The sequence below is a fragment of the Balaenoptera physalus genome (assembly GCF_965194825.1).
Source record: "Balaenoptera physalus genome assembly, chromosome: 2".
Taxonomy (NCBI): Eukaryota; Metazoa; Chordata; class Mammalia; order Artiodactyla; family Balaenopteridae; genus Balaenoptera; species Balaenoptera physalus.
The window spans coordinates 144,348,939-144,364,091 of NC_138883.1; the positions used below are offsets into that span (position 1 = coordinate 144,348,939).

Here is a 15,153-nt window from a genome sequence, read left to right on the forward strand (position 1 = left end):
TTGCTAAAAAAGTTTCTAAACTCTTGCTCTCAATTTCTGTATCTATCTTGTCACTGACAGGTAACAAACAGTCCACAGACCATGCTTTCAGTACTGCTTGAAATGATTAAGAAATCTTTTTGCAGTGGGCTAACAACCGTATTAAGTGGACTATATTTTGATCAGACATCTGGAGACTCTTCTGCAATAGAAGATATTTCTCTAATAAACAGGAATATTTGGGCTCTTCCTCTACTATATTTATTAGTCTATAATGTTTTTCTAATGCTAATAGACATTTTCAACAAAGTCCTATATCATTTTAAACCATCAGTCATTTTCCAAAAGAATCAAACACAATCTCATATAGTGGAATTAAGAGAATTAATATTCTTCAAATCATGGGGCAACAAGTAGTCATTAGGGCATTCCAAAGGGGATATGCCAGATATACAGATTCACCTGGCTGATGGAAAATGTAAATGTTGGTATTGAGAGTTTAAGTTGCCTGTTTGCTCCCAGGGTTAAGCTGAAGAAAATGAGACAGTTTGCCAGTCTCAAACTGGCAATGTGAATATAGTCTCTTGGGGAAAGGCTGAGTGAGCCTGTGCCACTCTACCTGAGGAATGAACCAACGATGGACTTCTGTGGACTCAGGAAAAAGTAATACAGATTATAAACATCTTACTTTATGTCGAGATTGAAAAGAATTTAAGTGTCAACTGATTCTCTGAACATATGTAGCCTGGTCTCCAGAAATAAAGGTTCACAGTCTAGCAGTTTACTGTCAAGGCCAAAAAAAAAATGGAAAGTGCTATGGATCAGAAACTGAGGATTCCCAACCAGTATTTACATTAATAAGAGGATAGGGAAACACTTTAATTATTCAATTACAATGTTTTAAAATTGCTGCAAGTTTAATCTGTTGGTAGAAAAACATACAGTAGGTACTCAATAAAAGTTCAATAAGAGTTCAGCTCTTTGAACTGTCATAGAGGGGTAAGTCAAATGCTTAATTCTTAAGTTTTAACAAGTGAGAGGTGGAGAGCTAGATCAAAAATATGATGAGCAATGAATGATTTACCATGAAAGGAACAGAAAGACTCTAGTAGAGTTAAGCAAAAGACAGAGGCAGAATCCAGAACTACAAAGAAGCCTCAAGAGAAAGCTGTGAAGTAGTAAATGAAGCTTCTAAAATAGTCAAAGGGAATAGGAAGATGCAACTTTGTAGGACTGAAGCCCTAAAGGAAAAAATTTCTCACTGAAAGCTAAGAATGGTGAAATTCAATCCAAGAAGAAGCTTGGAGTATTAGATTCTTTTTCCCCACCTCATACAAAGTGTGCTTTTAAAATTGAGGCATTATATACACAAATTGAGGCATTATATACATAATAGTGCATAAATCCCCATGTGCAAGCTTGATAAATTTTTACATACGTACAAACCCAGATCAAGATACAGAACATTTCCAGTGCCTCCTACCAGTCAGTAACCCCACCACCACCTCCACCTACCACAAACTGATCACCATTGATCAGCTTTGCCTGTTTTTGAACATCATGGGATCATACAGAAGGTACTGTCTTGCGTCTGGCTTTTTTCACTCAACCTTATATTTCTGAGATTCATCCATATTTTTGTGGGCATCAGTAGTCTGCCCCTTTTTATTGCTGGGTAGTACTCCACTATACAAACATACTACAAATTTGCTTATCCGTTCTCGTGTTGATGGACATCTGGGTTGTTTTCAGTCTTCTGCTATTATGGATAAAGCTGCCATGTACGAGCATTACTGTACAAGTCTTTTGGTGGACATAAACACCCATTTCTCTTGGGTATATGCCTAGAACAGACTGCCAAATCACAAGGCAGGCGTGTGTTTAACTACAGTAGATCAGGCCAGTTTTCTAAAGTGGTTATATCAACTTACTCTCCTATTAAAGATGTTTGAGAGTTCTCATATAAAGTTAATTTTTTAAAAATTTTTATTTATTTACTTATTTATTTATTTAGGGCTGGGTTGGGTCTTCGTTTCTGTGCGAGGGCCTTCTCCAGTCGCGGTGAGCGGGGGCCACTCCTCATCGCGGCCTCTCCTGTTGCGGAGCACAGGCTCCAGACGCGCAGGTTCAGTAATTGTGGCTCACGAGGCCCAGCCGCTCCGCGGCATGTGGGATACCTCCCAGACCAGGGCTCGAACCCGTGTTCCCTGCATCGGCAGGCAGACTCCCAGCCACTGCGCCACCAGGGAAGCCCCAGAAAGTTAACTTTTAAAAAGCTCTTTAATTGAAACCCAAGAGCTTTAAGACTTCCTGGTTTTTGTATTGTGTTTTGTTTTTCCATTTTTTAGAGTAGGGGTAACATAAGCAGAGTGCTCACACCTCAGGGGATACACAAGATGATTTTAGAGGGTCTGAGAAGAAAATAGTACAACTTCTATCTTAGTTTCTTATTCTTTCACCTAAAAAGTAAATTTTACTAATATCCAATACATCAATTAACACTAGTTTGCTTATTTAGATAGTTATATTTATTCACTTTAGGCATACTGTGACTTATTGCCATTTGTGTGTGCCTGGTTGAGTAGAATTATGGAACATCTACTTCTAACAGAATTCTCGCTAAATGAACAAGTGGCTAAAGGAGTCCTACAAAGATGACACTAATAATGTAAGCACAGGCAAACAAGGAAATGGCCAAGCTGACAGTTCTATTCTATAATATCTCTTTAGAAGATAAAAACTGTGACAATCTAGTCAGATCTCACAAGAAGGAGGCAAAAATATTCCAAAAATTAGTACTTTTTAAAATATAAACTTAATCTAGTACTATTAATGACATTTTGCCAATAAGAGTTTTAAAACATAAAATATCTATATCATCTGTCATCCCTATTAGTTTTTTCGTATGTATCTTATAATATGTATAATAGTACAAAGTACATGTATATGTAATTTTAAAGTAAATTTACACATAGTAGAGATGCATGCTCTATTTTTTTTTTTTTTTTACCAACAAGGTACACAATCAAAAGCCTTCAGAGGGACTTCCCTGGTGGTTCTGTGGTAAAGAATCCGCCTTCCAATGTAGGGGACTCGGGTTCGATCCCTGGTCAGGGAACTAAGATCCCACATGCCATGGGGCAACTAGGCCTGCGCGCCTCAACTGGAGAGAAGAACTAGAGAGAAGCCCGCATGCCGCAGTGAAAGATCCTGCATGCCCCAACTAAGACCCTACGTGGCCAAAAATAAAAAATAAAAAAAATATTTTTTTAAAATTAAAAAAAAAAAGGCTTCAGAGACTCTTGTTTTAGCATAAGTATTTTTTAGTATTAAGCTAGTTAATCCTTAGTTATAAATGAACTTCTAATTTTTAAAGTCATATACAGCAAGTATACTCCATTAGAAACAGCCAGCTGCTACTTAATGTTAAAATAATACATCTGAAAAGGAAGGAGGACAACAATCAACTGGGAAGAGGCATAAGGGAACTTTCTTGGGTACTGGTACTGTTCTGTCCCAGTAGGGGCTTGCATTATACCAGTGTATACATTTGTCAACTCACTGAATGGTACATTTAAGGTAAGTGTGTTTCAGTCTATGTAAATTTTACCTCAAAGGAAAAAAAAAGAATCTATTAAAAATATTGACCTCTAGTTAATGAAATACATTCTGGAGTGTCTAGGAGTAAATTATCTGCAACTTACTTTGAAATGCATTAAAAAAAAGATGGACTGCTGTATGGATAGAGGGATGGATATGTGAACAAATAGGTGATACAGCAAGTATAGCAAAATGTTAAGTGCAGAATCTAGGTGGTAGATATATGGCTGTTCACTATACAATTTTTTTAATTCTCTATATGTTTGAAATTTTTCATGATAAAATGTTGGACAAATAACAAATCTACTTAAGACCTGAAAATTTTAAATAGTGTAGTGATACAGGGGAAAAATTAGAAATTCAAAAAGCAAAAAAGATAGGAACATTCAAGTACTGCTGCTTAGTGCTTTTACATACACTAAATCTGTGAGGTGAGAATTATCCCTATTTTACAGAGTAGTAAACTGAAACTTAGACTACAGAACACACCCTGGACACAGAGTGTGAAGCTCAGCCAAAAGCTGAAACCAACCTGATCAAATTTACTAGATGTCTGAATTCTCTAGACTCACATTCCTCACAAGGGGATTCCTAGGACCAAAACAAATGTCTTCTCTACAGCAGAGAAGTCACTTCTCCATGCCACGTGGACCAGCTCTGACCATCAGAAAGCTCCTCCCCATAGCCTGAAGAAATGTTTCCCCCATGTTCTCCCTCCTATGTTTCATTCCTTGTGGCCATATATTGATAGAATCCCAACATGGCTGGCCTTCATATCAAGGGACAATATTTGAAATTTAAATAAGTAGGATTTTCCCCCCCATACTTGATAATATCATCATCTACAAAGCTATAGCTAGGTGTAAAGTGGGGATACTATCTCACAGAATTGGGATGCAAATAAAACGAGAACACTGACACATTCAACTGTAACAAAGAGTAGGGACTCAAATATCTTTCTTCTTTTTCTAACCTTTACCTTTCTTTGGAAATTACAACATGTCACTCACTATAAAATATTTTTAAAAAATTAGAGACTTAGGTCCTTCCCTTGAGGAGCTCACGTTAAATGTGAACAGACACACATTTTTTCCCCTGTATTTACTGTATCTTATCTAACAATGTAATGGATTTTATTTCCTCATTTTATTTTCCATTTTGCCTTGGTTGGGAATTATAACTCCTAGGAATTTTATGTACAATTAAATATACAACTACGACTACTTCTGCAGCACTTTTTTGTTTCAAAATTACTACAGGTGGCCAACATATGCAAGCAACATGTTAATGAAATTTTAAGTCTATTTTCTTTTTGACTCTCAGGAGATATTTTCAAAGGTAAGATTAAAGAAAGCCATTGTGTTACAAGAAAATGACCAACTAGTGATGATAACTTTCAATTCACTTTTGACTATGTATAAACATATGTGCCCTATAGCTGTTTATTTCTTACTTAACGAATATATTCAAGGGGTTCCCTAAAGGACTCCTAAAGTAACAAATCTTGCCCCAAAGCATTATGGCACTGTAGTAGGAAAAATAACCCATTATTCCACCAAGAAAACTTTGCCTTATTTAAGGAAAACCTACAGTTCAGATGTGGAGAAAAGTTACTTGCACAGCCTCACGGAATCTGAATAAGACTGTTTTTTCCCCTTGAAATCTGAGGTTGTTAGTGTTGCAAGGAATCCTAGAGATGATCATTTTACAGTTGCATAAATGGATATTCAGACAGTTGAGATGATTAGCCCATAATAGAGCCCAGACCTGATGCCAGGGTCCCCCAATTCCTGACCCAGTTTTCTCTCCATTTTACAATCGTGACAAACTAAAAACAAAAAAAGTGATTATGTCCATCCATTACTTCAACTTCACTAAATTTCAGTCTGGCCACCCATGATGTCACTTCCTTTTGTGAATGGGTGTATTTGGGGGAGGGGGGAATCTCAGTACCTTCACTTGCATATAATACAACATTTTTAGAGCCTGCACTCATACTTATGCCACTATTTCCCATGTCTACTTATATTCCTCAAGTTTACTAACATAATCTTCAACATGTTTTGACCCTCCTTTTCACTGTTTCTTATTTCAAGCAATTAACTGCCAACTGTTATAAAATAAAAGTAAAAGGGATTTATTTTAAGACACAAAGCACACATGTTAGCAAAGGGCCTAATAAAATTTAATGTTATGTATTACACGCAGATGCTTTCTAGAGAAAGAGCCCAGCGAAAACCCTGCTACACAGAAAGAGAGCGCTATTGTGGACTGTTGTGGGAGGCCGAGGATAAGGTCTGGGATCTGACCTAAAACAAACATGGAGGTGAAAAGGCACGAGGAGCTTACAGGACACACCAGCCAGTGCCAAGCTGCAAGCTCCCGGCTATTTGGTCGGTTTAAAAGAACCATGGGCACCAAGGATGCACGTACCCCAGGACAAGGATAGGGCAGGCGGGGCACCCGGAATCGCGCTCAGGGAAAACTCAACAAGTCTGGATGGCGAAGGATGCAACGAGAGACGGATGAATGACTGCCAAGAGGCTCCAGCTAGCTCTCAATGACCACTACCCCTTTCCAGGATTTGCGCCGCAGGCGCCCGCCGGCTCTCCGACAGCCATTTGCACTACGCTCCCCTACGTGCCCCGACGTTCGCCCGGGACCGCGGTGTCTACCAACGACCCTGCCCGGAGCGATGGCCCCACTCCAGGCCCGCTTGCGGGCGGCGCGGGCTCCCGGTCACCACCGGCTTTCCGGGAGGAAGGCAGCGGCGGGCCTGCCGGGGCCGGAGCCGCCTTCGAAAGTGGGCGGAAGGATGGCGGCCCTCGCGGCGTGCGGGCGCGGCCCGGAACCCTCGCCTCCGGCGCGGCCCCGTCCTCCCTGCGCAGCGCCGCCCGCGCCCTCAGCCCCGGCCGCAGTCGGCCGCTCGCGGCGGGCTCCGCGCTCCGGGCTGAGGCAATGGGGAAAGGGGGCGGGCGCGCCATCATGAAGGGGAAAATGGTGGGCGGGCGGGCCCGCGCGCGGCCGCCGTACTCACCCGGGCCGGCCAGTGCGGGTAGCCCTTCATCTTGGCGAAGACCAGGTCGCCCGCCTTGTACTCGCGGGGCCGCGGACGCGCCATCCCGGCCGCTCCCCTTCCTGGTCGTCCTTGGGCGACGCGAAGATGCCGGGAGGCCGCCCCCCCGCGGGCCAACGGACTGCGCCGCGCTCCCCGCGGGCCTCGAGCCGGGCGGGCGGGCGGACGAGCGGCCGCTCCGACGAAGGGAAGCGGCGAGGCGGCGGCTGGGGCGAGGGGTGGGCGGGGGGCGCAGCAGGCCCGGCAAATCACCGCCCGGCAGCGGGGGAGGGGAGCCCCCGGCCGCTCGGCTCTCCCCGCGCTGAGGTTCCCCGCCGCCGCCGTGCGCTGCTCACAGGCGCCGCGTCGCCTGCCTCATGCCGCCGCCGCCGCCGGCGGCCTCTTTCCCGGGCTCCCGGGCGCGGCGCGAGCACCGGGCCTCGCGCCTCCTCCGAATTCCTCCTCGGGCAGCGACCGCAAACACGATCTTATTATTGTTCTCGCGCGCGCTCAACATCCCCCCCCACCACCACTTCCCGCTCCCCACCCCTCCCCTCCAGGGCCGGCCGGTTAATTCCTAGGTACACGGCCGGCTTTTGCGCAGAAACCGAGCGCGCCAGCCCGGCAGCTCGGCGGGCGGGCGGTGGGTGCGTCTTCCCCCAGCACCGAAGCCCGCGCCGGGCGGACGGGAGCACCTACTCCAGAGGCCGCCCGCCGCCCGCTCTCTTTTGTTCTTGGCCCGGAGCTGCCAGCCTCAGCCCAGCCAATCACCACCTGGCCGGCCCGCTCCCCACCCGTCCGCGCCACATCGGGGGCGCTCCCACCGGCACCCCCAGTCCCACGGCCACCTCCCGCTGACTGGTCTCCCTCCCGGCTCCCCGCCGCGGGCCGCTTCTGCGAGTGCTCTCGGGTGAGTGGGGCACAAAGGCGCTCCAGGCCGGGGGCCGGCCGCGCGAGGGGACCCGCTACGCAGAGCATCAGGCTGCTGGAAAGAGCACCGCTCTGGAGTCAGCGACCTTGCTGGGGTCTCACCCTAGGCCTGCCCTTCACAATGTGGCGTGACCCACCCAGGGCAAGTTAACCGGAGTCACCGGAGGTTATCTAATTTGCCAAGCGGGACAGTCGGAATTCGAACACGGATCTCCATAACTCCAAAGTCCGGAAGCGGTTATGCTTTTCCATGCGTGGGCCTTATAGGCCTGTAGTTTTGTGAAAGGGACTTATTCTGGCAGGTCACTCGTTTCCAATCCTGGCAACATTTTGGACAAAGTTTTTTTGAATCTGCCCAATGAATGCTGCCTCTCTCATCATCCTGAAGCTCATCTTTAAGAGGTCAGCTGACGCAGCTCCTAAGCGTAACGGACTTTATGTGGTCCTCATCTTGTCTCCTTGTTTGTGTCTGTCCCCTCTTCTAGGCTTTCTTGCCCTCTCCCCCTTTTATAGAAGCTACAGTTCCTCCCAGCATTTGCGTTCCTCACTTGCTGTGTAGAATTGTGCGTGTGTTTTAACCCCTGCTCGTGTTCCTTTAATGGGGCTTTAAATTCTCTAGACTTCCTGTGGATTGTTTACTTTAATAGTGCTTAACATTATCTACTAATGCATTTCCTTACTACTTGCATCTGGTGATTTTCCTTTTTAGATATTTACCCTTCCTCACCAGTCCTACAGGTTCACCTTTTCCTGTTTTCTCACTGTAGACTAGTCTAGGTCCTTTTGCCTCTGTTGCAAGAGCCTGTGTAAATCGTAGTCTCTTCGGGCTGCTATAACATAATACTGTAAATACTGTAGACTGGGTGACTTATAAACAACAGAAATTTATTTCTCACAGTTCTGAGACTGGGAGGTCCAAGATCAAGGCATAGGCAATTCATTTGTCTGGTGAGGGCCTGCTTCCTGGTTCACAGAAAATAGTCTTTTCTCTGTGTCCTTACATGGGGTAAGGGGTAAAGGGGAGGAGAGTGAGGCAGCTCTCTGGGATCTCTTTTATAAGAGCACTAATCCCATTGATGAGGGCTCCATCCTCATGATCTAATCACCTCCCAAAGGTCCCACTTCCAAATACATTGGTCATTAGGATTTAACATGAATTTTGGGAGGATACAAACATTCAGTCTATAGCAGCCTGCTAATGTGTCTCCCACTTCTAGGACTACCATGTATACCTGTCATCATGTCATCATGCGCTGCTCATGAACCTGTGAATGGTTCCTATATCCTCTTATGCCAAACCCAGATCCCTCTGACCAGCTGCCAAAGCCCTAGCTGTTGGCTGCTCTCCCCACATGGTCCCGCCTCCCTCTGGGCACAGATTAGAGATAGGGGAGAGGAGAGAAATGAGAGGGGAAAGGTGGTCAGTTGGAAGCCATGGGAGGACTTTAAATAGGGGAGGGGCACGATCATTGTTTGGGTTTAGACAGATTACTCCGGGGGCCTCTGTGGAGGTGGATTTGAGGGTGAGAGTCTGGAGGCAGGAGCTCAGCTGGCAGGTGGGGGGCTCTCTCCAGAAGAGAGAAGACAAGGGCTGAGACAGGCCTTGCTGACTCACTGGGCAGTATGTAGCAAGGAAGAAGGAGGAGTCAAAAACTCTTCCCTGGTCTCTGGCTTAAGCAATGGGATGATTAGTTTTGACATTCACTGAGATGAGGAAATCCATGAAGAATGGGCAATTTGGAGATGAGATCATGAGTGGTTTTGTGTGTTGAGATTTCCTGGGGTATCCAGAGAGAGATGCTTTAGTGGAGAGCTGAATACACAGCGTAGGGAAAGTGGTCAAGGTAGAACATAGAGACTCGAGTGACTGCAGTAGATAAGTGGTGGCTGAAACCATGAGGGAGGTTCCTAGGAGACCGTGTAGAATGTAAAAAGCGGTGGCGAGGATGGAGCCAGGTAACGCCAACATTTAAGGGTCAGGCAGAAGAAGAAGAGGAACGTGGTCCTGTAGGAACCAAAGAATTAAAGAATTTCCAGAAGGAGGGAGATGTCCAGATACATGCCACAGGGAGGTCAAGTTAAGATAAAGGAGGCGATGGCTCCATTTAATCTGGTGATTGAGAAGTATTTGGTGTCCTTGTTGGGAACTGTGTCACTGAAATGGTGATGAGAAGAAACCAGAGAGCAGTGGCTTGAGATGGGAGTGAAAGGTGAACCTGTGGAGGCAGGAAGTGTAGACAGCTCATTCCCAGCGGTGGAGAAGGAATAGCCCAAAAGCATGCAGGGAGAGTTGTTCTGTTGTGATTATTTGGCTGGATTTTAAAGATTGGAGAAATTTGAGTTTGTTATTAGGAGAAGGAGCCAGCAGAGTGGTTGAAGACAGAGTCCAAAGAAGGGACATTTGATGGGGGTTTGGTTATATCGATAATGTGGAGATTTCTCCCAGTCTAGGCTTTGGTTTCAGGTTTTTAATTGAGCCTCGGCCTGACTGCTCAGCACACATCTTCTGCCTGCCTCTCCTGCCGTACCAAGTCACACTTAATGACACACGCACATGGGATCCCCTTACAGGCTCCCTCTGACTGGTCATCGGGAATCTCTTAATGTGCTTGGCTAAGAGCCCATCTGTTTTGCAGCCAGGTTGGATGCAGACCACCTTGTCAACACAGTTTTGCCAGGGATGAAGCATTGCTCTGTGGCTTTCACTGCAGACAGAGCTTTCAGACTGGGTCCTCCGCTTTTATGCAAAGGATTGTTCCTCTGGCTATTCCAGAACAATGCTCTATTCAAATATTTAACAGATAATAAGTAACCCTTTAGAGATACCACTAAGACCATTAAAAGAGTCTGATGTATTTTATTTTAATCAATGTGGCCCCAAGAGCTGGTCTATGTGCTATGTCAAAATAGAATACATTAATTTTACTTGAAAATTGGAAGGATCTCCATTCACACGTGGTGATAATATCAACTTCCTTTGATCACCTGATTTCAGCGTCCTCAAATCCCGATGGGCTACTACATCTCCCTGCCCTTGGCTACCTGATCTATTTTTTGCCACTTCTCACTCACACATCCACACATGCTGTCAACCCTGTCCTGTTTTCACCTTCCCCTTTCATATCTTGGCTCAGCTTCCTGATAAAACTCTTTTAACAGTTCCTTCAAATCTTGTCTCCCAATTCACCCATTCCACGATGCTTCAATTACCTACAATCTATTCCTCCACCCAAAATTATATATGAGATGATATATCTAAAGCATTCGGAACAGTGCCTGGCACATACTAAGTACTCATTAAATGTTAGTTTATATTGTTGTCTTTGTTGTTAACATGGTGTGGTGAAAAGAATTATGGAAAGGGAGTTGGGAAAATTTGGTGTTACACACACACTCGGTATGTCAGAAGGGCACTCCCTGGACTTTGCATCAGAGTTCATTTCTATTACTTTTGCCACTAGGGTTATCTCTCAAATGTCCTTTGACCCAGTCCCAGAAGAACTGGTCTCATATTCTTTGAAAGAGAAAGGATCATAAGATATTGACACCTTTGTGACAGTCAAATAGAAGAACTGTAATATACTACTTGTGGTGAGAGAGGGAACTCCCACCTCAGTGTGAGCACCAGGAAGTTCTAGGTTGGCAAAAGGCATCAGAAACTCAGCATGGGCCACGATGGGGCAGGGTAGGGGTCAAAGGTTGGGGTCAGCATTGCTGGAGGGAGGGTGGGTAACAGCAGCAACTGTACTCAGGCCACAATGTGTAGAAACAGAGAGCCCCCCAATAATGACCCTAGATGCATGTTAATGTTCTCTGAAGACATACTTGAGTCACCTGCATCTTTTTTGGGGAAGGAAAGGGATATTGTTTAGGTCCTGGGAATTTTCCTCCCTGATACTCAGAGTCCAAGGCTGTTTCTATTAAGACTGTTCTCATTCTTCTCCCTTCACTGTCCTGTCTCAGGCTGAGAAACAAACTGGAGAATTTTAGTGAGTTATCAGCTATTTGGGAGAAGAGGTGATTCAATATGTAGAAAGTATTAAAGACGAAGAATTTGCAAATTTAGCTACCACTTTGGCTAGTATTGTTCCAATATTTGTGTAAATGCTGCTGAAGAGAGCCTTGGATCAACAGTTAGCATTCATTTCTTCATTGACTTATTGAACAAATATTTGTCGAGTACTGCTGTGTGTCAGTCATTGTTCTAGGACTAGAAGTCATGGACAACAAGGAGGATGGTGAGGGAATCAAAAACATGTCAGATGAAGTAGTGTTGCAGGAGTTACGAGAGGCCAGTGTATCTAACGGCAACCATCTGAAGGGCTGCTGTGTGGAGTGAAGGATGTGGGAGAAATGATGCGTTGCGAGCTCTAGTCCTAGCCATTGTGAGGCGTAGTAACTTCCACTTTCACCTTCTTGGAATCCTGGCCCACCGTGTAAATACAGTAAGTCCCCTACATACAAACAAGTTCTGTTCCTAGAGCGCGTTCGGAAGTCCAATCTGTCCGTAAGTCCAAAAAAGTTAGCCTAGGTACCCAGCTAACACAATCAGCTCTATAGTACTGTACTGGAATAGGTTTATCATACTTTTCACACAAAAAATACATAAAAAACAAACAAGCACAAAAAATAAAACATTTTGACTCTTACAGCACAGTACCTTGAAAAGTACAGCAGTACAGTACAACAGCTGGCATCCAGGGGCTGGCATCGAGTGAACAGGCAAGAAGAGTTACTGACTGGAGGAGGTAGAGGAGGTGGGAGATGGTAGAGCTGAAGGATCGTCAGCAATAGGAGACGGAGGGCAAGCTGCAATTTCACTCACTCCTGACGTTGCTGGCACAGGTTCTGGTTCCTTGCTGGAACCAGGTGCACGTTAACGTCTTTGAAATTTCACAACTTGAAGGGGAGTTACTGTAATTACAAATACCCTGCTGGTATGGAAGGGGAAGGGGCACGTGGAGAGAGACAGACCCTGGAGAATGAAAGACTAGAGAGAGAGAGAGACACCTAGACAGCCCCCAACTCTTCTGATCCCCCTATTGAGGTGCCAGACATGTGAGTGTAGCCATCTTGGGTCCTCCAACCCCCGTAAGCTACAGGCAGTCCTTACTGAGCCTGGCTCAGATTGCAGAATTATGTGCAAGTAAATGGTGATGATTGTTTTAAGCTACACAATTCGGGGATGGGTTGTTATGTAGCAACAGATAACTGAAACAGGGTTTAATTAGCAGATTAGATACAGCTAAAGGGAGCTTGTGATCTGGAAGATAGGTCAAAAGGAAAGATATTCAGACTTAAGCCCAGAGAGACTAAAGGAAGGAAAAAACAGAAAAGAATGTAGTATAGACACACCAGCTTTCTATTGGTATTTCTAAGGTATTTTCTATGAGATATGGTGAGAAAGTCTAATATGAAGTCTCAGATGTTGAGGAGAGAGAGAGAAAATGGGATAGAAGCAGTATTTGAAGCCATGATAGCCAAAAATTTTCTAAAACTGATTAAAGCTATCAAGCCATGGATTAAAAAGTATTTTGCATGATGAATTACTTGGGTAATATATATGGAGAAATAAAAATTCACAAAAAGTGAGATGAGGTGCATGGAATAAAAAGGCCCTAGATCCTAAGATAGTACAGAAAGTGGGAAAAGCACTAACATATTAAATTTTAATAATTTAAAGATTCATGTCATGATCTGTAGGATAACAACTAAAAGAATAATAAAAGAATTCTCAACTAATGGGTGCAATAACAAAATAGTAAAATAATACAGAACCCAAAAAGGTAAGAAAGAAGAGAAAAAGGACATAGAATAGTGGATTAAATATGAGATAAATATTCATAATTATTTTAACCCAAAAATATCAGTGATCACATTAAAGGTAAAAGGAACAAATACTCCAATTACAATTAAAAGATTGTAAGACTGGATTAAAAAGACATCAGCGTTATGCTTTCAAGAGAGGTACCGTAAGAGTACTGAAAGTAAAATGATTAACAACAACAAAAAAACCCTTGCAAATATCAATAGAAATGGCTTTACTAACATCAGACAAAATGGACTTTACAACCCAAAGCATTACTATAGATGAGTGGCTCTCAAGTACGAGCGATTTTGCCCTCCAGTGGACATTTGGGAATGTCTAGACATTTTTTTTTTTAATATTTATTTATTTGCCTGTGCTGGGTCTTTTTTTTTTTTTTTTTTGGCTGCGTTGGGTCTTTGTTGCTGCCCGCGGGCTTTCTCTAGTTGTGGCAAGTGGGGACTACTTTTCATTTTGGTGAATGGGCTTCTCATCGGGGTGGCTTCTCTTGTTGTGGAGCACAGGCTCTAGGTGCGCGGGCTCAGTAGTTGCGGCACACAGGCCCTAGAGCGTGCAGGCTTCACTGGTTGTGGCGTGTGGGCTCAGTAGTTGTGGCACACGGGCTTAGCTGCTCTGTGGCATGTGGGATCTTTCTGGACCAGGGATCGAACCTGTTTCCCCTGCATTGGCAGGTGGATTCTTAACCACTGAGCCACCAGGGAAGTCCCAGTGCCGGGTCTTATTTGTCACATGCCGGATCTTCATTGCCGCGAGCAGGATCTTCCTTGCAGCATGTGGAATCTAGTTCCCTGACCAGGGATTAAACCTGGGCCCCCTGCATTGGGAGCTTGGAGTCTTAACCACTGGACCACCAGGGAAGTCCCTATTTATATAGTTTTGATTGTCATGGGTAGGGTCGGGATGCTACTGGCATCTAGCAGGTAGAGAACAAGGATACTGCTAAACATCCTACCGTGCACAGGACAGCACCACCATACCCACTCAACAAAGAGTTCTCCTGCCCAATATGTCAATAGCACCACAGTTGAGAAATGCTGCTATAAAGGGACATTACATAGAAATAAAATGGTAAATTCACCAGAAAAAAATCAAAAGCTTAACGTATACACTAATAACATTGCCCCAAAATATATAAAGCAAAAAGTTTACAGAACTACAAGGAGAAGAGACAAATCCACATTTATGGTGGGATATTTCAACAAAGTTCTCTTAGGAACTGATAGAAGAAGTGGGAAAAAAATAAAAATAAAAAGAATAAGAATGTATGTGATTTATCAAAAAATCTACAAACAATAAATGCTGGAGAGGGTGTGGAGAAAAGGGAACCCTCTTGCACTGTTGGTGGGAATGTAAATTGATACAGCCACTATGGAGAACAATATGGAGGTTCCTTAAAAAACTAAAAATAGAACTACCATATGACCTAGGAATCCCACTACTGGGCATATACCCTGAGAAAACCATAATTCAAAAAGAGTCATATACCACAATGTTCATTGCAGCTCTATTTACAATAGCCAGGGCATGGAAGCAACCTAAGTGTCCATCGACAGATGAATTGGTAAAGAAGATGTGGCACATATATACAATGGAATATTACTCAGCCATTAAAAGAAACAAAATTGAGTTATTTGTAGTGAGGTGGATGGACCTAGAGTCTGTCATACAAAGTGAAGTAAGTCAGAAAGAGAAAAACAAATACCGTATGCTAACACATATATATGGAATCTAAAAAAAAAAAAGTTCTGAAGAACCTAGGGGC

General features: G+C 44.1%; 1 protein-coding gene across 3 annotated transcripts in view; it reads right to left on the reverse strand.

The window, feature by feature from the left end:
* The window catches only part of HDGFL3 (HDGF like 3), a 78,508-nt gene extending 71,357 nt beyond the window's left edge, over window positions 1–7,151 (reverse strand). The window contains exon 1 of one of the 3 annotated variants that reach the window (XR_014260321.1): window positions 6,617–7,150. Coding sequence is in view for 2 of the 3 variants with exons in the window: in XM_082448881.1 (XP_082305007.1) it covers window positions 6,617–6,700 (84 nt within the window). In the remaining variant the exon portion in view is untranslated. Of the gene's footprint in view, window positions 1–6,616 lie in introns of all 3 variants that reach the window. The other 2 variants (XM_082448881.1, XM_082448880.1) reach the window with 2 other exon arrangements.
* Between the last annotated feature and the right edge of the window lie 8,002 nt (window positions 7,152–15,153).